Genomic DNA, 24,494 nt, shown 5'->3' with positions numbered 1-24,494 from the left:
TTGCCCAACTTTAAAAAAGCCATATCAACATAAAATAAATATGAATAAAAAGGCCACTTTTCAAAGGAAATACCTGCAGCTATACTCTTGCTTTGCTACCCTGTCACACATGCTTCTATTTAGGATACTCTAATGCCCCGTACACATGGTCGGATTTTCCGATGGAAAATGTTCGATGGGAGCTTTTTGCCGGAAATTCTGACCGTGTGTAGGCTCCATCGGACATTTTACATCTGAATTTCTGTAAACACAAAATTTGAGATCTGGATCTCAAATTTTCCTATAACAAAATCTGTTGTCATAAATTCCGATCGTGTGTACACAATTCCGACGCACAAACTGGCTATTGAACCTCATTTTTCTCGGTTTGTCGTACGTGTTGTATGTCACCGCTTTCTTGACGGTCGCAATTTCCGACCAACTTTGTGTGACCGTGTGTATGCAAGACAAGTTTGAGCCAACATCCGTCGGAAAAAATCCATGGATTTTGTTGTCAGAATGTGTGATCGTGTGTACAGGGCATTACATATGTCAATGCTCATTGCACAGGCAAAGCCTTCAGTTGTTATCACCACCTGAAACCAGCCTTGAGAATTGCCACTTATGCAGGTAGACATGACTAGGATGGCCTGTGAGACCAAAGTTACCACTTCTTGACAATCACTCCCTTTTCATCCCACTCCCCAATTTTCTTTAATAAAAACAAAGTGTTACTTAAATGAAATTTATAAATGATTTTGATTATAGAAAAGGTCATAATACAAAATACTCATGTTAAGATATATAAAAGGAAGTATTACAAAATTCCAGTACACATATGGGTGAAGTCAAATAGTAAAGATGTTAGAGGTTCAATAGTGCAAAAATAATATATATATTATTTGTCATTTTAATCTATCATAAAGAAGCTTTCTATCAGCAAAACACTTGTTATAAGATCTTATCAAGACATCATGGATATAGGAAGGGATAAGTACAACTGAGATGGTAAGATGGGTAGAATATGCAAAAAGATTATGGAAAAGACATCCTTATGCCTCATACACATGATTGGACTTTCCGCCAACAAAACCGTGGAATTTTGTCCGAAGGGTGTTGGCTCAAACTTGTCTTGCATACACACGGTCACACAAATGTTGCCCAACAATTACGAACGTAGTGACATACTATATGGTTTTTCAGCTCTCTAGCGCCACCCTTTGGGCTCCTTCTGCTAATTTCGTGTTAGTGGAAGTTTGGTGAGCGTTGATTCGCGCTTTTCTTTTCATGTTTTTCATTTAGCGCTTTTCAGTTTGCGCTTTTCAGTTTGTGCTTTTCAGTTTGTTTCTGAACACCCGTTCGTCAACTAGACATGTTGCGGAATCGGAGGAGATAACATGTTATTTATTATTGGCCTTGGAGTTATTGCTTTGACATTATTTTTTTGGTTGAATAATGATTTGATTTGGTATATTTTCTATATTTTTGGATGCATAGAATGCACAAAAAAAAAAATGTGTAGAATAATACTTGGCTATGTCTTTTACTTCAGCCAGTTTGGGAGTAGGCATAGACAGTTTGGGAGTAGGCAGTTACATTTTAAAAAATACAATGTAAAATTGACAAGGGACACCAACATAGTTGTATATTTGATCTTATAAACTATGGGATAATGGTGTTGTAGTAACTTGCACAAATAAAAAAAAAAAAAACATAATAATATAATTATTGATATCACTAGAAAAAAAAGCCTTTGAAAATTAGTTTGTCATTTTCAGTATCACCAGAAAAGCAGCTTGATTATTATCCCATTATAGAAGAAGAGAATTGTGCGCTGCATTTGGAGATTTCATAATTTGCCACGTCACTAATGTTAATTCTCCATTACAAATGCTAGTTTACAAGACCGACCGCTTCTGCTTCCGAGCATGTGTGTTTGTACTTTGGATTTTTGTCCGATGGACTTGTGTACACACGATTGGAAAGTCCGACAACACACATTTGTCTGCGGAAAATTTGAAAATATGCTAGTCAACAATTGTTGGGGGAAAGTGCAACAACAATTGTCCGATGGCGCATACACACGGTCGGACTTACCGCCAACAACCTCACATCCAACATTTCCCGTCAGAAAGTCAGATCGTGTGTACGGGCCTTTTACAGTAAAGATATTTACCAGGGTATAAATTTTTTCTATAGATATGCATGGTATCAAAAAGTGTGTGGTGTATGCGTTCTGATATTTTGATATTTTCCATTCTGTTTTTTTTTTTTATTGTAGTTTTTATTGGAATTATTTTCAGAAGAAAGTAAAACAGTGTTACAGAATATATAAGTATCTAAGACGTAACATGAGATTTAAAGGTACATATAAAAAAGTCCATGTATACAGAGTACAAAGGTGCTCTGTATGTCATATCAGAACATAGGAGCAACTCATAGGTAGTGATAATCATATATAAAGACAAAAACAAATTTATGGTATACAAGTATGGGTATGGTGTTTCCAAAAAGGGAAGGCGGAAGGGCACTGGTCTGTATACAAAACACAGGCTACAGGGTAGCATTTTATAACGTACTGGTTGGCAAGGGTATACCATATTCCGATTGGTCCCAAGGATCCCAGATTTTATTAAATTGAGGAATGCTATAATGTACAGAAGCTGTCAAATGTTCCATCCTCCGTATCTCGGCTATCAGCTGCAGGAATCTAGACCACGGAGGGGGTGTGTTTGATAGCCAACATAGTGGAATAAGCCTCTTGGCAGCTAGGAGTATATATGAAATCAACCTATTGACTTTTTTGGTAATACCAGAAAAAGGGAGGCCTAAAAGGTAATGCAGGGGATCCAGCGGGAGGGACACATCCACCACCTTTTGTATCAATTGCATTACTTCATGCCAGAAGGGCTGGATCATAGAATATTGCCAGAAAATGTGAAACAAAGAGCCTGTATCAGTCCCACAACGCCAGCAATGTGCCGGAACCGAGGGGTCATATCTGTATATAACTTCAAGAGTTTTATACCAGAACATGAGAATTTTAATGGACGTTTCCCTCTAGAGGACACATTTAGGGGACTTAAAAGTGGAAGACCATATCCTATCCCACATCTGTGCGGAGATGGCTCTGCCTATCAACTGAGTCCATCTCCTCATATATAAATGTGTAGTCTCAGTGAGAGGGGTTGACTCATGGAGGATATGATGTATAGATGATATTAAATGGAGCTGTTGTGGCCCCTGGGCACACAAATACTCAAAGGGGTGGGTTTATCTAGGGTTAGAGATGGGGAGTGTAACCTGTAAATAGAAATGAAAAAGATGGGCCGGGATTTCAAATTGCTCACGTAGAGTGTCAAAGGTGTATAATCTGTTATGGATGAACTAGGTTTCGAGATTGAAACAGGGAAGTATTTATCCATGGGAGGACCCTGCCCAGAGACAGGCTATTTGGTATAGATGGGTTGAAGAGGAGATTCATGAGAGGAGGGCAAGGCGAGATACGAGAGAAGTTTTTGAGGCACTTGAGCCATATAGCTAAGGTGAAGTTCATTGGTGCAGTACACTGACGTTTGAAAATGTTATTTATGGAAGGGGAGGGAGTCCATATTAAGGAGCATGGATGAACCGGGTATAACACACCTTTCGCAATAAGGAACCAAAGATTAGTAGCCTGTAAAGAGGACACAATAGCCCTCAGGTGTGAGGCATAATAATATTTAATTATGTCCGATGCTCCCAGTCCTCCCCTAGATCTTTTGGTAAAGACCACCAAACTCGCTATGCGATGTGCCCTGTCATTCCATGTGAATTTTAAAATATTCCTCTGAATTGTCTTAGGCTGGGGAGTGGGAATAGCGACAGGTAATGTTTCAAAATGGTATAATAGCCTAGGTAAGAGGGACGTTAGAACGTTAATCCTGCCTAGACGGGATATGGGAAGTTTTGTCCAGCTTTGTAGGGATTTATTAATGTTCAATAACAGGGAGGGGTAATTCTCCGAATAAAGGGAGGCGTATGAGGGGGTAAGAAGGACACCCAAGTATTTAAGGGAATTAGTGCATTTGTAAGGATAGGCCTCTTTGAGCTGAGATAACAAAGAGGGTGGAATATGTATCGGAAGAGCTTCAGTTTTGGAGGTGTTAACCTTATAGCCCGAAATGGCGCCAAAGGTGGAGAGTAGATAATGTAGTGAAGGGAGTGATAGCAGTGGGCTAGCGATTGTCAGCAATATATCATCTGCGAAAAGTGATAGTTTATACTCCCCTGACGCATCACTACCCCACAAATGTCCGGATGCATAGGGGTGGACTCGGCCAGGGGTTCCAAACACAAAATAAAAAGTAACGGTGATAGAGGACAACCCTGCCGAGTTCCATTTGTCATGGGGAAGCTAGGCAACAAGAACGAGGACATCTGTACCTGGGCCGTGACCTTAGAGTACAAAGCCTCCAAAGCCTTTAGGAAAGGTCCCTCAAAACCATAAGCACGCAAAGTGGAGAACATATAGGGCCAACTCAGCCTGTCAAATGCTTTTTGCGCATCCAGACTCAAGACGAGAGCTGGCCGTGAAGATCTATCAAGGAGATCAATCAAGTCTATAGTACGGCGGGTGTTATCCCCAGCATGTCTGCCGGGGACAAAACCCACCTGATCTCTGTTGATCAATGTGGGGATAAATTTGGACAGTCTAGAGGAAAGAATTTTTGTAAATATTTTATAATCTGAATTTAAAAGGGCTATGGGCCTGTAATTATCTGGAGTCAAGGGTTCCTTACCAGGCTTCGGGATAACAGAGATGTAGGAATGGGAGAATTGGGAATTTGGGGAATACCCCTTGAGTAGAGATTCATAAAGAGTCAGCATGTTGGGAGATAGTATGTCAATGAAGGTTTTATAATAGAAGTAGGGTAATCCGTCAGGGCCCGGTGATTTATGTAACGGAAGATCTTTAATAGTAGATAAGAGTTCCTCTGCAGTTATGGCTGAGTTTAAGCTAGTTAGATCCGATGGGGACAATTTCGGAAGCTTTATATTGGAAAAGAATTCCTCAAATTTCCCTTGAGTGAAATTGAAATTGCTGTCAGGAGTTAAGCAGTTGTACAATTTATGATAAAATTTACCAAAAGTTCTGGCCATCTCTAGGGGGAAATGTGTTTTTGTTCCATCAGCTTGAAAGAGAAAGTCAGGGAATGAGTTAAATGGACGAGGGCGTAGTTTATTTACTAATATCTTATGGGGTTTATTAGAATATTCATAAAATTTTTGTTTTGTCCGGAGTAGTGATTTGGCTGCTTTCCCTAGCTGTATGTGTTTGATATGTTCTCTAAGGAAGGAAACCTTACGTAGCTTCGACACCGTGGGACTACACAGCAGCCGTTTCTCTGCAATCACCAAATCAGCCGAAAGTGACTGCAAAAGTTTATTTCTGTCCTTTTTTAGACGAGAACTTTCTGTTATACATTCACCACGAAAAACAGCCTTGTGGGCCTCCCACAGTAGAAAAGTCAGATACAGATCATATATTAAGCTGGAAGAATTCGGCCCTGTGCCAGTTTAGTGCATGTGACCTCATCTTGTAGAAGGTGATCATTAAGTCGCCAATGACATGACCTAGTATAAGTTTGGGAGAGCATAAGGTCCAACATGATGGGAGCATGATCGGACCATGGGATATGTCCGATTCAATAACATAGGGGATAAGTGGAGCAGAAATAAAGAAATGATCAAGGCGAGAGTACATTTTATGGGCCATAGAATAGAATGTAAACTGTTTAGCGGATGGGTGTTTGATCCTCCATGAGTCAAAAAGTTGTTGGGAATACATCTACGGAATGAGTTTGCTTGAGATGTGATTTTTTTTTGGGGGGGGTATCATTAAACAGTGTTTGCCTATCTCTAGTGGAGGACATGATCAGATTGAAGTCCCCTCCAACAATCATGAAGGGTTGAGAATGATATTGAGGAGAGTCAAAAAGCTTGTTGAGGAAGTCAATATGGCCAGTATTAAATTAACTAGGGTGAAGGAGGAGTTCATATAGTCACAATCTAGGATTAGAAACCTTCTATGGAGATCTGCGTGGGTCCCTTTAACCTTAATAGGACACAATTTTTTAATCAGGATTGCTACTCCCGCCTTGCCCGTGGAATCAGAGGCAAGGTAGGAGATGGGGAGGGATTTTGAGGCAAACTTAAGCGAGCCACCTGCTCAGAAATGTGTCTCTTGTATCATTATTACATCTGCGTCTGAGGATCTAAACTCCTTCAATGCCACCAAATGTTTCCATATGGAGCCTAGCCCCTTTACATTGTATGACATGATCCTCAATGCCATATGTGTAATACCATCATAGAGGCTCATGTTAGTACAAAAAACATAAGAACATACAATACATGAAATATATGGGAAAGGATATGAGGTTGGGTGTAGTCCCTTATGGACAGATTAGCCCCAAGATATCGGACCCTTGACCAATATAGCATATGGAGATGAAAACAACATAAAAGGGTAAAAAAAATAAGGAAAATTTGCGACCTTGACCTACAGAGCTGGCATCTGAGCTTGGAAATGGAAAAAAAGGAAAAGAAAAACAAAGACATAGACACATAATAACACCAAAGATGGGAAAAAAAAGAACCTGTGTTTGAGTGCCTGAGACATATCCCTGTCTCAGGAGGCCCCAAAGAACAATAGAGGCCATGGGGGGACACATGAGGACCTCCACCAGGAGATTCCAAGGAGAGGGGGGAGGAAGTCCGTCTGCTCTCCTTATGAACTTGGCAGTAGCTGCAAAAAGCCAGGTGAGAGAAGTCCTTGTGAGATATATATATATATATATATATATGAAAAAAGAAAAAAAAAAACAGGAACAACTGTCAACCTGATGGTAATGACCATAATATTAATATTGATACCCCATGGGTTGGGAAAGTATTACCCCAAGTGAAACATGGGGCAACTCGCAAACCTGTAGTCCAGAGCACCTGAAGTGTGTATCTCTTAGACTATGGAGACATCAGAAAAAATTGAGAGCTCCAAAGTTCCACGAAAGGGCATCAAGGAGGTTGCTTGGGGAATCGTTGACATTGTGGTCTGGATAGCTGTTGCTTTGATCTGCTTCTCACAGGGGTCCAGACACAGCTTGGGGTAGCGGGAAATAGATGAGCTTGAACGTGAGGAGGAATGAGATCTTCTTTGGGTATAGGAGGAAGGCCAAGACTTTTGATGAAATCTTCTCCTTCTTGAAAGTCACGGAGACTGTGTTGGACGCCATCCTTGGATACGATGAGGCGAAAGGGGAATCCCCAATAGTAAGGGACCTGATGGCATTGCAAGTGAGATGTGATTGGGCGTAGGTTTCTTCGTTTAGCAAGGGTGATGAGTGAGAGATTGCTAAAGATCTGTAATTTTGCCCCTTTGTACACAAGTTGGGACTTGTCTCGAGTGCCAGGGTTAGTGCCTCTTTGCTATCGTAATAGTGAAACCTCACTATAACATCTCTGGGTCTTGCTCCAGCCGGAGGTTTTGGGCCCAGAGAGCATGGGCCCTATCAAGACACCAGTCCACATCCACAACCGTGGGGGCTAGAAAATTGAAAAGGCCCAGGAGGTAAGAGCACAAAGCAGGGTCCCCCACTGTCTCAGGGTTTTCCTCCTCAATAGCCTGTACATAATTAACCATTTCATCCAATTTGCATTCAAGGGCATCAGTACGCTCCCCAATTTGGTTTATTTCCCCTCTTAATTCAGCTGACAGTTCGTTCACCTCTGCTGAGACAGAATGGGTGATTTGCTGCAGTAGAAACCTCAGCTTAGCGTTCAGCTTAGCATCCAGGATAGCTGGAGTGAGAACCTCTTGTGGAGTGGATGGGATGGGAGCCGGGGTCTGGGAGCTAGCTAGTGGATGTGCGTCTGCATCGTCCGTCCTCAGGAGCGGGTCCATAGTTGCGAAGGGTTCCGCGGGAGAACTCAAGACCGGGGCTTGCGGCCTAGTTATATACCGATCCATGTGCGCCTCCTGTCGCGGCCTAAATATCGGTTTATAATACTGCTGCTGGCTGATTTTGCCCATGGGGTGCCTGAAGGGTTTAGCTATGGGGTAGGCTTACCCCCGGCGCTGATTATGGCTCTTGTAGCTTCTCAGGGGTCCCGGAGGGCAGACGGAGCCCGAAGCTCTCTCAGAAGATGTCCTCCATTTTAGAAGCCGCGCATGCGCCCCCTTCCATCCGAGGCCAGGACATGGCGGTAGATCACCAGTTGAATGCTTTGGTCCAGTGGATAGAACTAAATAAGGTATGGATTAGTCTGGAGCAGGCGCTAGATATATCTGGTATGGGTGTGAATAAAAGGTACATCTGTGGTGTTAAAGACATCTTCCTACCCGTTAATTGTTCTATTTTGATCTTTGTTTTTTGCCAAATGGTTTTGAGATGTTTGCAATCCCAATAGGTATGTAATAGAATTCAAGTGTAACACTTGAATTAAATTTAAAGGCCCTGACTAAGCTGCCATGACAACAATCTTCAAAATTTCATGTGAAATACTTTCTGTTTCATAGTATAGATCAGATTCCAAAATGGTGGGGTGGGTGGGAAGATTATATGATGCACATCAGATTCCAACTTGATGATGTTTTAACTTCCCCTGTAGCCAACTATGAGACCTCTCCTTGCCAGACCTATACAAATGCACTCTAAATAATGAATAATCTGTGCAATATCACAATAGATAATCAATAAAGATGCAATAAAAATATCTTAACAGTATAAATTTAAAAGTGTGCAAAACTTTAGTGAAACTTTATGCAACTGTGAAAATAAACAATAAAGGTGCAATGATGAATCAATATTTTATGAAAAACAGTTCAGTGCAAAAAAGTTTTGTTAAATAAATAGTCTCTTCAGATGTGTAAAATGTGCAAAAAAGGGTAAAATAAAGTGACCCAGTGCAAAGAGATTCAAAGTGATGAGGTCACATGAAGAATTCAACAGCGTCAAACCGTGAAAAAGTCACGTGATTGTGACGTAACGCCCGGGAGAAGCTGGGTGACGTAATTATGTAGTCACGGCCGAGACCGGAAGTCCTTGCTTGTTTTAACACTTTTGAATGCTTAGTTTTTGACATGTGAGTTACTGCTTTTACAATAAAATACTTTTATTTAAATACAACACCATGAAGATTCCTTTAATGTCTATACATGACCCCTAAATTGGAGCAGAGTTTAAGAGAGGTCTGTTAGGGCCGGTTCACACTGGTGCAATGTCAGAGATTGGATGTGATTCGCACCGCACTGCAGTGAAAATTACATGCGAACTCTGTGCAATGCGATTTTATCCATAAAGATCGTATGGCTGAATTTGCATCAAACTCGCACAGGACCCTTTTTTTCGTCTGCAGCAGAATCGGATCGCATGGGTGCATGGGTGTTCACACCCATGCGATCTGACTCCTGTCCGGGTTTGCAGATCACACTGCGATATGCAAACTGATTTGGGGGTGTCATTAACTTTTACCTGACACTCCCAGCAGTTCGCAAAGGGCAGTGTGAACTGTCGCGGGTTAACATGCGATGCGGGAACCCGCAGTGGATTCGCAGGGTTCCCGCATCGCAGCATTGTGAACCGGCCCTTAGAACAGAAATCATACAGGAGAGGAGCCTTCAGTGTTTGCAGTCACAGCCGTGTCACTTCCAAACAAAGAGGAAAGGAGAAGAGATTGCCACTGAGGATTGTATAGATGCTTGACTAGACCCATTAGGGTTTTCCTTAGAGGTGAGAGGCTGGGCACACTGTGTGTGGATTGAAAAGGGAAAAAAGTAGGGGGCTACAAGTGTAATCATATCACTATCAATCTCTTTGCACTGGGTTACTTTATCTTTCCCTTTTTTTGCACATTTAGCATATCTGAAGAGACTATTTATTTAACAACACTTTTTGAACTGGACCGTTTTTATGAAATATTGATTCATTCTTGCACCTTTGATGTTTATTTTCACAGTTGCATGATGTTTCACTGAAGTTTTGCACACTTTTATATTTTTACTGTTATGATATTTTTATTGCATCTTTATTGATTATTTATTGCACAGACTATTCATTATTTAGAGTGTATTTATATAGCGCTGCTCCATCTTATACATTTACTCTCTTTTGATGCTGGTGACAGTATAGGAGTCCAGCAGCTATATATTCATTATTGCACTTTATTTATGTATTTATTTTTGGAACCTTTGTAATCTACACAGAGTAGTGCATACGTATTCTTTTTACACATTTATCCTTGCCTGACCTGCTTTGCTTATCGTGTAAGATCTCCACTTCTCTGCACTTTATCCTATCAACCATAGGCATGTGCAGGGGGTGTGACGGTGTGCCTGGACAAACCCTTATCACCACATGTGCAGTGGCATATAATCCAGTGTGCAGGAGTGTGTCACACACTACACGCCCTGAGTAATCCATCCTATTTCATCAGCAGCGTTGCTTACTGCACTATCTCCTTGTCATTGCCAGCCGGGGTATTTCTGCTGGGGGGCAGGTGCACTGTGCTGTGCCGACCCTGTAATATCTCACTCACAGGAATCCTATAAGTGAGATATTGAGACACATGATCGGCAGTGCCCCGCACAATCTGCTACAAGCAGGACAAAGGAGGCTGAATCTGCTCCACTAGCCACCCCACCCCTTTCACTGCTGTGAAAGGGCTTGCTATGGGGGGCAGCAGATGTTATTACAGAGCACACCACAGCTTTAGATCCTGGCTGCCTGAGCCTAGGGGAGAACAGCCTGAGGCCATAATTGGTAATTCCAGGTATGATGAAGACCAACTCTCTCTCTCACCCCCTCTCTTTCACCCTCCCTTCCTCTCTCTCTCTTGCCTCCCCTCTCTCTTACTCTCGCCCCCCCTCACTCTCTCACCCCCTCTTTCTCTCCCCCCCCCCCCACTTTCCCTCAGTGCACTGAGTGTGTAGGTGTAAATATATATAGTTGAATATGTATTTATTAAGAGTTTTTAAAACAATACAAATATTTACAGGCATAAACACAAAATTTGATAGGGACGTATATATACATATATATATACACACACACACACATACACACCCATGTGTGTTTGAGCTTTGGGGTGCACATCCCAATGCAAGGCTGCGCACACCTATGCTATCAACTTATCAACTGTCATATAGGTCCTGTGAAGTGGCTGCAAAAAAAGGCTGCAAGGTTATCATTAGTACTGAGATGCAACAAAGGAAGAAGGACATTGTTTTATTTAAAAAGTAAGCCAACTGTTTATGACATGCAATGCTTCAGCAAATGTTATTCAGGGTTTACATCTATTTATTCTAATATATTATCTCTGACACAAAAGCCTGTTTCCTTTCAGCCTTGGGCTAGATTCACACTTCTGTGGGTGCAGGAATGTATGTAAATGACATGCTTTCCCGTACCCGCAGGCAACACACACTACTTTTTAGCAGACGCGTGAGGGTGGCTCTAAAACCTTAAAGCGGAGTTCCGATTAAAAAAAAAAAGAAAGATTAAAAGTCAGCAGCTACAAATTCTGCAGCTGCTGACTTTTAATAGTCGGACACTTACCTGTCCCAGGGTTCAGCAATGCGGGGGATCGAAGCCCCGCTCGTCTCCCCCTCCGCTCAGCAAGGCCGGCATTTTAACTGTGGCGCGCGGCTATGGCTTCATAGCCGGGCACCCACTGCGCATGCACGAGCCGCGCCGCGCGCTGTGACTGGCCGCGCAATCATCTGGGACCTGTGACGTGTCCCAGATGATTGCCTAGAGGGAGGGGGCAGAGCTGATCTCCCTTCTGGCGCCGAGGGAAGTGATGTAAGGAGCCGAGGTGAGTAAGGAGGCAGATTACGAGGGACCCCCTAGCAACAGGCATTAAGAGGTGAGTAAGAAAAAAAAAATTCTCCAAATGTTTTTTTTTATTTATTTTATGCACATTAATGATTTTTTTTTTTTTTTTGGGGTGGAACTCCACTTTAAGGTTTTTCACCTTAATGCTTTCTATGCATTAAGGTGAAAAACCTTCCATGCTGCAAAAACTCCCTCAGCCCCCCTTATTCTTACTTGAGCCCGATCTGATCCAGTGATGTTTACGAGAGCTGCGGCTCTCACTGCTGTCTCCCTCCTCCCTGGGCAGATTGATAGCAGCGGGAGCCATTGGCTCCCGCTGCTATCAATCAAATGCTGTGCCGAGCGAGTGTGGGGCAGGGCAGGGCTTAACCTCCCACTCTGTGTCAATAGACGCAGACAGGGTGGCTCAGAAGCGAGCATACACAGGGGCCCTTGCTGAAAATGAGGAGCCTGAAGCTCCGGCGGGGGACCCCAGTAAAGGAGGATCGAGGCTGTTCTGTGCAAAACCATTGCACAGAGCAGGTAAGTATACAATGTTTGTCATTTTAATAATAAAAAAAAAAAACAAAGCTTTAATGTCACTTTAATTCTTGACGGCACCCCCATGCATCTGAAAACGCAGCACATTTTCAGGTGCATGAAACCGTATGGTGCAAGAGCACCATACAGTTTCAGTGAAGCTGCCATTTTGAAAAGGTGCATGGATCTTTTTCCAGAGTTTGCTGCAGGTACAGTAGAACATTCAAATGAATGGGCTGCTGTGCCCATGCAAACATGGCACACAGGAAAGGGCTAGATGTGAGCCTAGCCTTTTATGAAAGATACATTTTCAAAAGACTTCCACTATCAACAGCTTACACTTAGGTACGAAGTTCTGGAGTTCTTATTTCTTAATCAAGTTTCACTACCTCTTTTCCTGAAAGAAAGCAGTTTTAATTTATTGTATCGTTTTGTTGTTTTGCGGGGTCCTAAAATTAAGGCCAGGCTCACACAGTTCTGGTGTGGTAATGCATGCACGTAAATGCATGTTGGATACAGCAGTCCATTCTTTTTGAACCAGTTGCCAATGAACACCAAGCAAAACCTCATCTGACCCTTTTTATGGAACCCAACATACTGTATGATACGTGTACTGGGGTGCGCGGATTTACCATTCAAAGTGATTGACTCCATAGCACACCGACACATGTAATGCATTACTGACAAGGGAGAACCGGCCATACCTATTACAGAACAGAGAGCTTTTATCTGTAAAATATTGAATATTTTTCCCCACTCCCACTAATTTCTGCTATCATCGATAGCTAACACACTTTATTGAATTAGGAAATTCCAGTGTAAATGGCTACAATAATAATAATAATACACTTTCACACACAAGTCCCCACACTGCTTACAGAGCATGAGATAAATTTGCAGATTGTGTGAGATGACTTCGTGTTTATAGTACTTTTGTTCTGTGTAATCAGTACACTCCGGGTAAAATGAGGATAAAGGGGTCTGAGATTACAAATGAAGTCTGAAAATACCGCCCATTGCATCCCAATATTATCAGAGATTTCATTATTTCTGATAAGCTGGCAACACTTTTCAACAAACATAAAGAAACTGTTTATGCCACTTAAAGCATAACTAAACAGCAAATGAGACAAAAAGCAATGAGACAAAAAAATAAATAAAAAACAACTCACAGAGGCTTAAGCCTCATTTTATTCCACTCAACACTAAAAAATAGCTATGCATACCCTAACCTACACTAAAAAAATGCGTTAATAATATGTTTTCGGTATATACTAAATAGTAAGCATTATGTTATATAAATGCCATATTTTATGTATTATGCTGAGATCTATGATTAACCCTTTCATGACTAAGCCCATTTCTGACATTTGGTGTTGTCCATATTTTTTGCTAGAAAATTACTTAGAACCCCCAAACATTATATATATATATATTTTTAGCAGAGAATCTAGAGAATAAAATGGCGATTGTTGCAATATTTTATATCACACGGTATTTGTGCAGATGTGTTTTAAACGCAACTTTTTGGGAAAAAGGGACACTTTCATGAATTTTAAAAAAAATTGAAACAGTAAAGTTTGCCCAATTTTTTTTTGTATAATGTGAAAGATGATGTTATGCTGAGTAAATAGATACCAAACATGTCATGCTTTATAATTGCACGCACTCGTGGAATTGGCGACAAACTATGGTACCTAAAAATCTCCATAGGCGACGCTTTAAATTTTTTTATGATTACCAGGTTAGAGTTACAGAGGAGGTCTATTGCTCTCGCTCTGATGATCGCGGCGATACCTCACATGTGTGATTTGAACACCATTTACATATGCAGGCGCGACTTCCGTATGCCTTTTTTCTTTGCTGCGCGGGGACAGAGGCGCTTTAAAAAAAAATGTCTTATTTATTTTATTTATTTTTATATTTATAAATTGTGTTTACAAAAAAAAAATTTTGATCACTTTTATTGCTGTCACAAGGAATGTAAACATCCCTTGTGACAGTAATAGGTGGTGACAGGTACTCTTTATGGAGGGACCCCAAATCCCTCCTTTGCACTTCAAAGTATTCAGATCGCCACTTTCGGCGATTCTGAAGACAGTATATTTTTTTCTAAACCGGCGCCATTGGCAGCCGAGTAAACAGGAAGTGACGTCGCTTCTGTGTTTACAATCAGGAGACTGGAACAAAGCCATTTCCGGCTTTGTTCCAGTCTGCGGCTAGCCGCTGGAAGTGGCGGTTCGTGAATCGGGTCTCCCGGTGGGACGGGAGGCCCGTTTAGAGCGGTGGGAGGCGGCGGGAGGGGGGGACATCCCCTCCCGCTCCTCCGGAATAACAGCCGATCGGCTTTTAGCCGCATTGGTTGTTATCCCTGAAAAGCCAATCGCTGGCTCTAAAAAACGGTACTGGGATAATGCCTGCAGCTGCGGGCATCATCCGGTATAACCCCCGAAATCCGAGGCCGCACATCTGCGTACACTTGGCGGGAAGGGGTTAAGACACGCAGTATTCATTGTTTGTTGTCATAATGTTTCCCAGTGACCTGCATAACAAGTCATAGTCATTTACACTTGTTTCAAACCCCAAAATAAGTTATGGGGAACAGATAACCTTTTAGTAGCATGAGCTACAATTGCCTGTAGTAATGCTACATTTTGCACCATAAAAGAACACATAAAATGAAGGCCTTGTTTGCATGGGCGTACTTAAGAGTACACCCGTGTGAGAGCCATGTTTTCCATGCATGGGATGCACAGGTGTTCCATGTCTCTCATGTAGGCAAAACACAGCCCTCACATGGGTATACGCTTAAAGGGGTTGTAAACCCTTGAGGTTTTTCACCATAATGCATTCTATGCATTAAAGTGAAAAAACTCCTGTGATGCAGCAGCCCCCCCAGAGCCCCCCTTTTACTTACCTGAACCTGGTCTTTCCAGCGACGAGGACGAGCACACCAGCTCCAGCCGGTGTCTCTGGTCCTGATTGGATAGATTGATAGCAGCGCAGCCATTGGCTCCCGCTGCTGTCAATCAAATCCAATGACACGGGAGTCGGGGGGTGGGGCCGAGTCCTGCTGTCTGTGCCAATAGACACAGCAGCAGGACATGGGAGCGCACCCGCACGAGTGCCCCTAGGGAGCGTGGCTTTCCAATGGGGCACTCAATAAGAGGAGGAGCCAGGAGTGTTGCTGAGGGACCCCAGAAGAGGAGGATATGGGCCACTCTGTGCAAAACCAACTGCATAAAAATTAAGATATTTACATGTGTGCAAAAATGAAAAAAATTGCTCTATATCTGAACTGGTTAAGCCAAATAAGTATTTGACCTGTGAAGTGAACAGCAGCACTGCAGGGGCAACTTTACCCATAGCCTAGAGGGGTGTCAATACAGTATTATTTAATATAGATCTGCATCAATTTGTGTTTTGTTTTATATCTGCCTGAAATTCAGACTCACCTTCATTTTAGCAAAATGTGTGGCACCAAAAAATACATTCACTTTTAAACCCCTTTGTGTTTTTAAATGTAAAATTATGAGTGCGTCCTGAAAGTACAGAGAGCTGAGGTCCTCTAAAATAATTCCTGAAGGGTCCAATGAGAGGTCTACATTTAATGTTTATGCCAACACAAATGTATACATGGAATAACAATATTTATTCATGTTGATGAGGGACTCTCATTTCTGCAATCACATAGACATTGACATATGGAGGCTGTTCTACATAATGCGGTTGATTTACTAAAGAAGTGGAACTTGTTTTCCTTGCAAAGGGAAATTTGACTTATCTTAGTGAATGAGGTCAAACATCTGGAAAATTCATTTTGCAGAGACTACCCAATCATGTGCAAGGGGAATAAAAAAAAAGCAAAATGATTTTTCTCCTAGCAAAGGTAACTTATACTCAGGGAATGAGGTAAAGTTGAGTCGACTTCAATCAAGTGAAAATCTACTTTGCAAAGTGAAAATTAATTTCAAAAGTGAATGTGCTTCATTACTTCACTTAATCAGCCTCAGTGTGAATCCTGTACCTTGAATAATTGAAAATTCCTCCTTGCAGTGGAGTTAACTGCTCATTTATGTCTAGGGGGCATAAAAAAGGAAATTTGTTTTTCTGGCCCTCCACTTGACCACTAGGCCTGCCTCCGCAGCCTACTCTTTTGCAATGCTCCAGCAATCTAAGGTCTCAACCTCATCAATACAGGGATGCATTGGACAGGATGATGGGGGAGCGCCATCTGCCAGGGGAGTGGAGGATTGGGTAAGTTAAATGCTTTTACTCTCCCCCAGACCTAAACAAGCAGTGAGCCCTTGCAGTGTGGGCACAGCCCCACCACAAGTAGGGATTTTCAGATTTCCTGAAGTTTGGCTTTAAGGCCTGCAACAGCATACCAGATATTTTGAAGCAGGTGTGCTTATCAACAGTTCAGGATTCAGCAGAGTAAAAGGCATCCGATCAGGAGAAATTTGCAGGACAATTTCTGCTACAGCATAGCTGTTGACAAAAGTTGTGGCCTACTCTTATCAAGCGCACAGAGGAACAAGGCCATTACAGGCGGTCCCCTACTTACAAACATCTGACTTACAAATGACTCCTACTTACAAACGGAGGGAGACAACCAGAAGTGAGAGGAAATCTACCCCTAGGAAGGGAAATTCACTCCTGTAAGAGTTATTATGGGAAAAAGTTGTCTCCTCTGATGCTTTATCACCAGTCCATGTTTCCCTAACAGCCCAAACTTTTCAAAATCCAATTGTCATTGGGACAGAAAGTAAGGTAAAATCTTCTAAACAAGGGCACAGACAGCTAAACAAACGTTACAGGGGTGTTAACCCTTCCCTATGCTGTCCAAAAAGCTTAAAAGATTTTTTGGCTGGAGCTACACTTAAAAAATGTACCTGTTCCGACTTACGAACAGATTCAACTTAAGAACAAACCTACAGTCCCTATCTTGTTTGTAACCCGGGGACTGCCTGTATTAGGCACGTTTGAACCATTTAGAAGGCATTTTGTCAGTTTAGTAGATGCTAACAACACTTCACGAGAGCCCAGTACTGTGGATATGGCCTAAATGACTGAAAGCCACAGAGATACAAATGAATAAATTGTTATTATGGATTGTTTTACTTACTGTGCTTCTGAGCAAGAATACGTTGGCTTCTTCCAAAGTACAGGACACACAGTGACACCAGACATCAAGTTCAGGCTTCCAGTAGAAAAGTATTTTAAGGAACCCCAGTGTAAAGATGTAACCAATAACACAAAGGATACTTCGACATTTTTCTGTTCTGAATCCAAACAGCTCCTGTCAGACAAAAAGAAGGTTTGAAAAGGTAGCCAAGTTTACTAAGGCACTTTTTGAAGATATTTGTCTGGTACTAAAATAACTTGGACCTGATTACCCATTAGCCTTAGAAACAGAGTCTAACGCTCTGCAATGACCATAGAAATCAGTCAACTTTCTTCTTTTTTTGACACACAAAAAGAAAGGAAAAAAATGAGGTATAGATAAAGAGCTGGCAATGCAGGGGGAATTGTATCGTATGTGTGGTCAAATTAAGATGGGACCCAGGATCATTTTTGATGGGATGAAGGATGTCAGGAGTGAGTTGATATGCAGGAAAAATAATGAACCCATGGGGGTTATGTGACAAGACGATAAAATGCAAGGAATTGCAATGAAGGAAGATCGGAGGCAGCACTCAGATGAGACACTGTGAACTGCGATTGGATGAGGCTATTGTGTTGTATTTTTTACCTTTTGTGCAGTGGATCACATCCTTTGAGCAAGATGAATGTGGCCATGGTCTGTAAGTTATCCAATGGAAGAGGGCCAAAAAATTTGATTTCAATAACAGAACATCTTCACTCAGACGTACCCTGGACAGCACAATCCTTTCACACTGAGGCAGTTTTCAGGCGTTTTAGCGCTAGAAATAGAACCTATAAAGCGCCTGAAAACTGCCTTCCATGTCACCCGAATGTGAAAGCCCGAGTGCTTTCACACTGGGGCGGTGCGCTTGCAGGACGTTAGAAAAAGTCCTGCAGGCAGCATCTTTGGGGCAGTTTGGGAGCGATGTATGCAGCGCTCCCAAAACACCCCTGCCCATTGCAATGAATGGGCAACGCTTCCGAAGCACCTGAAAAAAAATTCGGAAGCACCGCAACACGGGTGTTTTTAACTCCTTCTTCGGTCGCTAGCAGGGATTAAAAGCGTTCCCCTAGCGGCTGAAATCGCCGCTTAAGCAGGGGTAAAACGGTAAGGGGAGCCATCCCTTGCAGCGGCTATAGCCACTGGCAATAATCGCATGCCGAAAATCCGAGCTAATGTACCCAAGTCAATTAATGCCCACGCCCTGATCAGCTGTGAAATTCCTGGTGTGTATCTTCTGAGGCTACTGGGGAGAGACATCAGGACATCTTTTCTGTGGATCAACAAAGCGCTTTGTGACCTCCTTAAATAAGGGGGGTTACTGGCTTTCTGGTAAGCCTTCATTTTATTTGTGGTGATGGGTATCATGTTGCCAAGCATTTGATCATCATTTGCAATACACCCCCTCTTCATGGGACTCCTTCTGATGTAAATCAGTTGCATATGAACTTTTTCTTTTTGTTTGCACATTGTTTGCACTTGTGATACTACCTTGCACATATGTTATGATTTATTTCATTTCAAACTGTATCAATTATTGCACAATTGCACTTTACTATACCATTTTTGGATGTATGCACATCACATCACATCACATGTGTTGTGTGATTCGCATGAATTGCACTTTTTGCCCTAGTGCTGCACTTTCATTTAAACATTTTTCTTTGTGCCTTATATCTGGGTTATAGTGCTCAGCTTCTGGCTACTTTATGTACTAAGTGCGGATATCTCTTTACACTTAATCAGTTGATTGACTTGGGTACATTAAGCCTGCTCATAGATGGCTCAAATCTCAGCTGGTCACTGCTGAACTGGGCGTGGTTAGAACCGTCTATGGCCAGCTTAACGCTATCTATTTCTAACAATATTCCTCCTCCCTCCTCCTACCTTTCCTACCTAACCTGTATACTTCCCTATTTTTAATCCACTTTGGTCTGCTCATATGATCCCACAGCTACTGTTCCCCTGTGTCATTGAGTGGTAGCTGCAGTGGAGAAGAAGAGCTCCGACAATGGCTGGGGATGGGGGCAGTTGTAGAACGCTCCCTTACAAAGAGCTGCCAGATCATATAGCTGGAAAGGAGCAGATTAAAATTAGGTAGGTATACAGATCTTTTGTATACAGGTTAGGCAGGATAGGTAGGAGGAGGGAGGATGGAACATTATTAAGAACAGATATAATTAGGGTTTTCTTCCAAAAGGCAATTATGCTGTCATACCAAATGTATCGCAAAGCAGGGTACATAAAAGAGCAAGCAAAGTGTGCAGGTAGATGCTGAAGGCATTGATTATCTCTGGGTAGATCAGAACTGGTTTTCTAATCTAGGTGGACTGGTTTTTTAGACTGGCGTGCTTGAAATGTTGCATATTTTGAAAGGGTGTCACAAATGAAAAAAGGTTGAGAAACATTAATCTACATTCTAATGAGACCAACCAGAGAAAAGAATTTATATCTACGACATATCTTTCAACTGGTAAGCTGCAATATGTTAAATTTTTGTTCTTGGGTTTAGATACCGTTTAACGCTAAACTCCATGGTAAATGTTGTCTAAATAAAAGTGGCATAAGTATTCTCATTTGTAGTAATCCAGTTTTAAGCATTGCCTCTATGCAGAGTGACTGGTCTTGTAGCTGCTTCATCCCTTAGTTTTCTGCAAGCAGCTTGTAGTGGGTGTACTTGTTGGGCTCCTCCAATAGCACTACTCTCTGCACAGGCTATGCACAGCACAGTGATGATGTCACTGCTACCTTTACAAGATAATAACTGGACTTGCAAAGTCATTTGGTTCCTCATTAAGTGTTTTTATATTTTTTGTAGCTTTTTACAAATATATTGTATTTAAATGAAAGTTTTTGTATCCAGAGTTCAGCCTCTGCCCTGAAATGCTGTTTAGAAATGACAGGGCGGCTGTAACATGGAGTATGTTAGCACTGGGTGTAGGGTTGCCACTTTTTCTTCAAGCCAAACCTGAACACCTTAACGACACGCAGCATTTTTTTTTTTTTTTTTTATGTGGGAACACAGTGGACTGTGGTATTAAATAGAACTCTCATGTAAGGGGGTTTCTGGTTACCAAAGCCCCCACTTACATCAGAATTCCCAGCATTCCCCATTAAATCAGGGTTCCCAAAGCTCCCCCTTACATCAGAGTCCACAGAGTACCCCTTACATCTGAATCCCCCTTACCATAGTGTACTCTCTTGCTCAGGGGCAGGACAGAGAAGGGAGGGAGGGGGCCTATGCACTTGGTGGTTGTGGTACTTGGTTAATGGGGAGCATAGGTGGGGCAACAAGGGGAACAGAGGGAATCTGCACCACACTGGGGGAATAGGGCGTGCCCTGGCACGCCTAAGTTGGAGGGGTGGTTGCAGCCCCATCTGAATAATGTGTCCGGGTTTCAGACAGTCTGAAACCTGGACCCATAATTCAAAACCCGGACTGTCCAGGTGAATCCTGGACAGGTGGCAACGCTAACTGGGTGCTGCTTGAAAGTAAACTGGTAAGTGATCCTTTGACTCCATTTAGGAGTTTAATAAGTGAACTGCTGGTGAAGTGATTCAGCCCTTCCTCACAACACACAGCTTGGAACAAACAGCCAAATTCACTGGGGTTTATTTACTAAAACTGGAGAGGGCAGAATCTGGTGCAGCTGTTCATGGTAGCCAATCAGCTTTTAAGTTCAGCTTGTTCAATCAAGCTCTGCTAAAAAGCAAAAAACCTGAAAGCTGCTTGGTTTCTATGCAGAGCTGCACCAGATTTTGCACTACTACTTTCACACTGGGCCGATTTTCAGGCGTATTAGCGCTAGAAATAGCCTCTGCTAAGCGCCTGATAACCACCTCTCATTCATTTCAGTGTGTCTTTTTACACTGGGGCGGTGTGCTTGCAGGACGGTATAAAAAGTCTTGCAAGCAGCATCTTTGGGGTGGGTTGGGAGCGCTGTATTTAGCGCTCGAAAAACGCCCTGCCCAATTGCATGAATGGGCGGGACTTTTTAAAAGCGCCCCACTAGTGGCCAAAAGGCCGCATAAAAATGCCGCTAAAACAGCGCTATAGTGCCGCAAAAACGAGCTGCGCTTTAGCGCTGAACATGGGGCATCCCAGTGTGAAGGTATCCTTAGTAAATTAACCCCTATGACTTGTGACTTGATTCTCCTATCACTAGCAGGGATTGTAGGAGGTTGATATCAAGTAGGGTTGCCACTTGTTTTTTTTTTTTTTTTTAGTATACACTATAGGATAACAGACCTGGGACACCTTTGGGGGTTCCAAAGAGAATAGTAATGTGGTGCGCATAGTGCCCCCTCACCTTCCTGTCAGGCCCTGTTTTGATCCACATTCCTGAATAATGTGTTTGGGTTTCAGGGGGACTCAAACCCGGACAGGTGATTCAAAACCCAGACTGTCCAGGTGAATCCCGGAGAGGTTGCAACCCTAATATCAAGACAGAATCAGAGACCTTTGCAAACTGTATAAAAATAATTAAAATTTCATCACAAAATTTAAAACATAAAATGTATTTTTTATATCTCTCAGCCTTTTAGCTTTTGAGTAGATATTATGAACTAAGGGACATAAATAGTAGTATAGGAACTATTTACAATGATTACATGTATAAAGGACACACAGATCTCTCTTACCACCTGGTTATATTTAATAATGGATCAATTTGGGGGGGGGGGGGTTACAAGCACTTTAAATGCCCTGCCACTTAACACATTGATAGAAACTGGTTGCACTCTCAGTAGGCAGTGACCTATTTGCTCCACGAATATACAAATTATACAAATCATTGAAGGCACATATATACTGGCCCTGCACAAAGGTAACTTTTTTCGATAGAGATAGAGCAGATTGTACATATGCTGAAACCTATTAAGGAACCAGACTGTCCAAAAAACACATACCATTGACATTTTTTTCATAATGCATCTCAACCCAACCTTTAAAAACACTTCCTTGTACTGAAGAGTTATCTTAATATTTCATCCTATTTCCTGAAAATATAAGCATGTGAAGCATAGTATTCACCTTCTGCATGTAACTATTGGCAAGCACCTAGTTACATTGTAGACTTCTAGACTGGTAGTATATCGTGGTGATGCTGTTGGCTTGCCGTGAGCTATCTCTAGTCTGCTAGATTTTATATTTGGTTGGCATTAGGTTTACCAATAATATCTAGTGTGAGAGCATGCCAAAACAAACCATTCAGTTTATATTCAATCAGGTAGACTATCTTACTAAATTTACATTAGATTGTCCATTCATGGCAACACTTGTGTCAGCTCAGCTCTAAGGTGATGAAAAGATTCATTGTAGCAATGCTTATTGATCCCTTCTCAGTTGATTGCACCCAGCCAATCTCTGGTTTCCCAAATAAGGATGGCCCCAGAGGTAACTACATAGTATAAAAGCATACATGTTCCACAAAATGGGCATGTGTGTTTATGCATCAGTAATAAAAAAATATTTGGCAGTTGGCTAATACATGCATGAGCCTACATGTAACCCCACGGTTACTTTTACTGATCAAGATGAGGGGAAGTGAAGGGATTGAAGTGTGGCAGGTTATTATAATAATCAGATTGGTACTTTGGAATTTGGAATGCTACAGGCTCAGAACACTTGTTAATTCTTTTTAACACTTGCGAAACATGATATTCAGCTACATTCAGTAACACTGCAGTTTTTCAGACATACGATTACATTATAATCTGTCTCTAGAACTTTTATATATTGTGTATTTGTAACGATTCCCACTTCCACCCAATATGTTTCAGTCATAAATCAATAGTTCATTTAAAAGAGGTGCATTAAATAGCATTATGTTTGTTTGTAAAATGAACAAAGAAAATGTGCCATACCATTTCATTTTCCTGGCCTTCATTAAGGACCCCCCGTGTGGTCATTGCTGGGTTCTGTTCTCCAGTATAAGTCACAAAGAGGAAACTTGTCTGCTTTATGAGCCTTGGGAGATTATAGCTAGTGTACACCCTCTCTAATCATCTCCTTCAGCAAACTCCACCTTTTTGTAGCAGCTCTGGTTTTTCAGGGATGATTGTATGAAATATGCTTAAGGCTACTTTTCATAGCATTCCTCTGTACAAAGCAACTGTAGTTAAAAATGTGAAATTTAAATATACTAAAACAACATTTAATGCTAGTATATTTTCCACAAGTCACTATCATACAACATACAGTAGCTAAAAAGAAATATCTGTTACTTTTGGTCCATGTCAGTAAGAGGGGCATGATAAATGACATTTTAGCTACAACATGGATTGATCTACTAAAGTAGTAGAGCATGTTTACTTTGCAAAGTAAAAAAATTCACTTTGCAAAATAAACATGCTCTACTTCGTAAATAAACCAGTAAGGATGTATGCATTATACCTTTCTAACGTTTTCAACAAATAAAGTAGATCAGTGGTCTCCAAACTGCGGCCCTGGGGCCAGATGTCGCCCTTTGCTTGACTCTATCCAGGCCCTTGGGGCACTATTCCATCCACAACTGATACCAAGGATGGGGCACTATTCCTCCCACTGACACCAAGGATGGGGTGCTATTTCTACCACTGACACCAAGGATGGCCTTCTATGCCTCCCACTGATATTAATAGGGCACTATTCCTTCCACTAAAACCAATGATGGGGCATTGTTTACCCCCACTGGCCACAGTCCGGTCCCCATCAAATCTGAAGGACAGTAAACCGGCCTTTTGTTTAGAAAGTTTGGAGACCCCTGAAGTAGATGAATTGGAAAATATAAATGCTGCTTTTATTAAACCCTTAATAAATTCAATACATTTAAATAGGATGCGCCTCTTCTCTAGACATGTGATTCTTCTAAGATGCAGGTTATGACCTACAGTCATGGCCAAAAATATTGGCACCCCTGCATTTCTGTCAGATAATACACCACTTAACCCAGAAAATTGTTGCAATTTCAAATGTTTAGGCATGCTCATGT

General features: G+C 41.8%; 2 protein-coding genes across 4 annotated transcripts in view; one reads left to right on the top strand and one right to left on the bottom strand.

Annotated features, from left to right (window-relative positions):
• Nucleotides 1-23,539, bottom strand: part of LOC141139848 (probable cation-transporting ATPase 13A5) — a 266,762-nt gene extending 243,223 nt beyond the window's left edge. Inside the window, exons 1-2 of the mRNA XM_073626376.1 lie at nucleotides 23,389-23,539; nucleotides 17,503-17,676 (exon numbers count right to left, since the gene is read on the bottom strand). Of these exons, the coding sequence (XP_073482477.1) occupies nucleotides 17,503-17,676; nucleotides 23,389-23,433 (219 nt within the window). The 5' untranslated portion in view covers nucleotides 23,434-23,539. The remainder of the gene's footprint in view (nucleotides 1-17,502; nucleotides 17,677-23,388) is intronic.
• PLAAT1 (phospholipase A and acyltransferase 1) overlaps nucleotides 10,419-24,494 on the top strand; it is a 65,628-nt gene continuing 51,552 nt past the window's right edge. For 2 of the 3 annotated variants that reach the window (XM_073626378.1, XM_073626377.1), the window contains exon 1: nucleotides 10,427-10,791. The gene's annotated coding sequence lies outside the window, so the exon portion shown is untranslated. Of the gene's footprint in view, nucleotides 10,792-24,494 lie in introns of all 3 variants that reach the window. The other variant, XM_073626379.1, reaches the window with a different exon arrangement.

The sequence above is a fragment of the Aquarana catesbeiana genome, linkage group LG04 (assembly GCF_042186555.1).
Source record: "Aquarana catesbeiana isolate 2022-GZ linkage group LG04, ASM4218655v1, whole genome shotgun sequence".
Taxonomy (NCBI): domain Eukaryota; kingdom Metazoa; phylum Chordata; class Amphibia; order Anura; family Ranidae; genus Aquarana; species Aquarana catesbeiana.
Note: the sequence above shows the minus strand (reverse complement) of the source record. Positions and strands in the feature narration are given on the sequence as shown.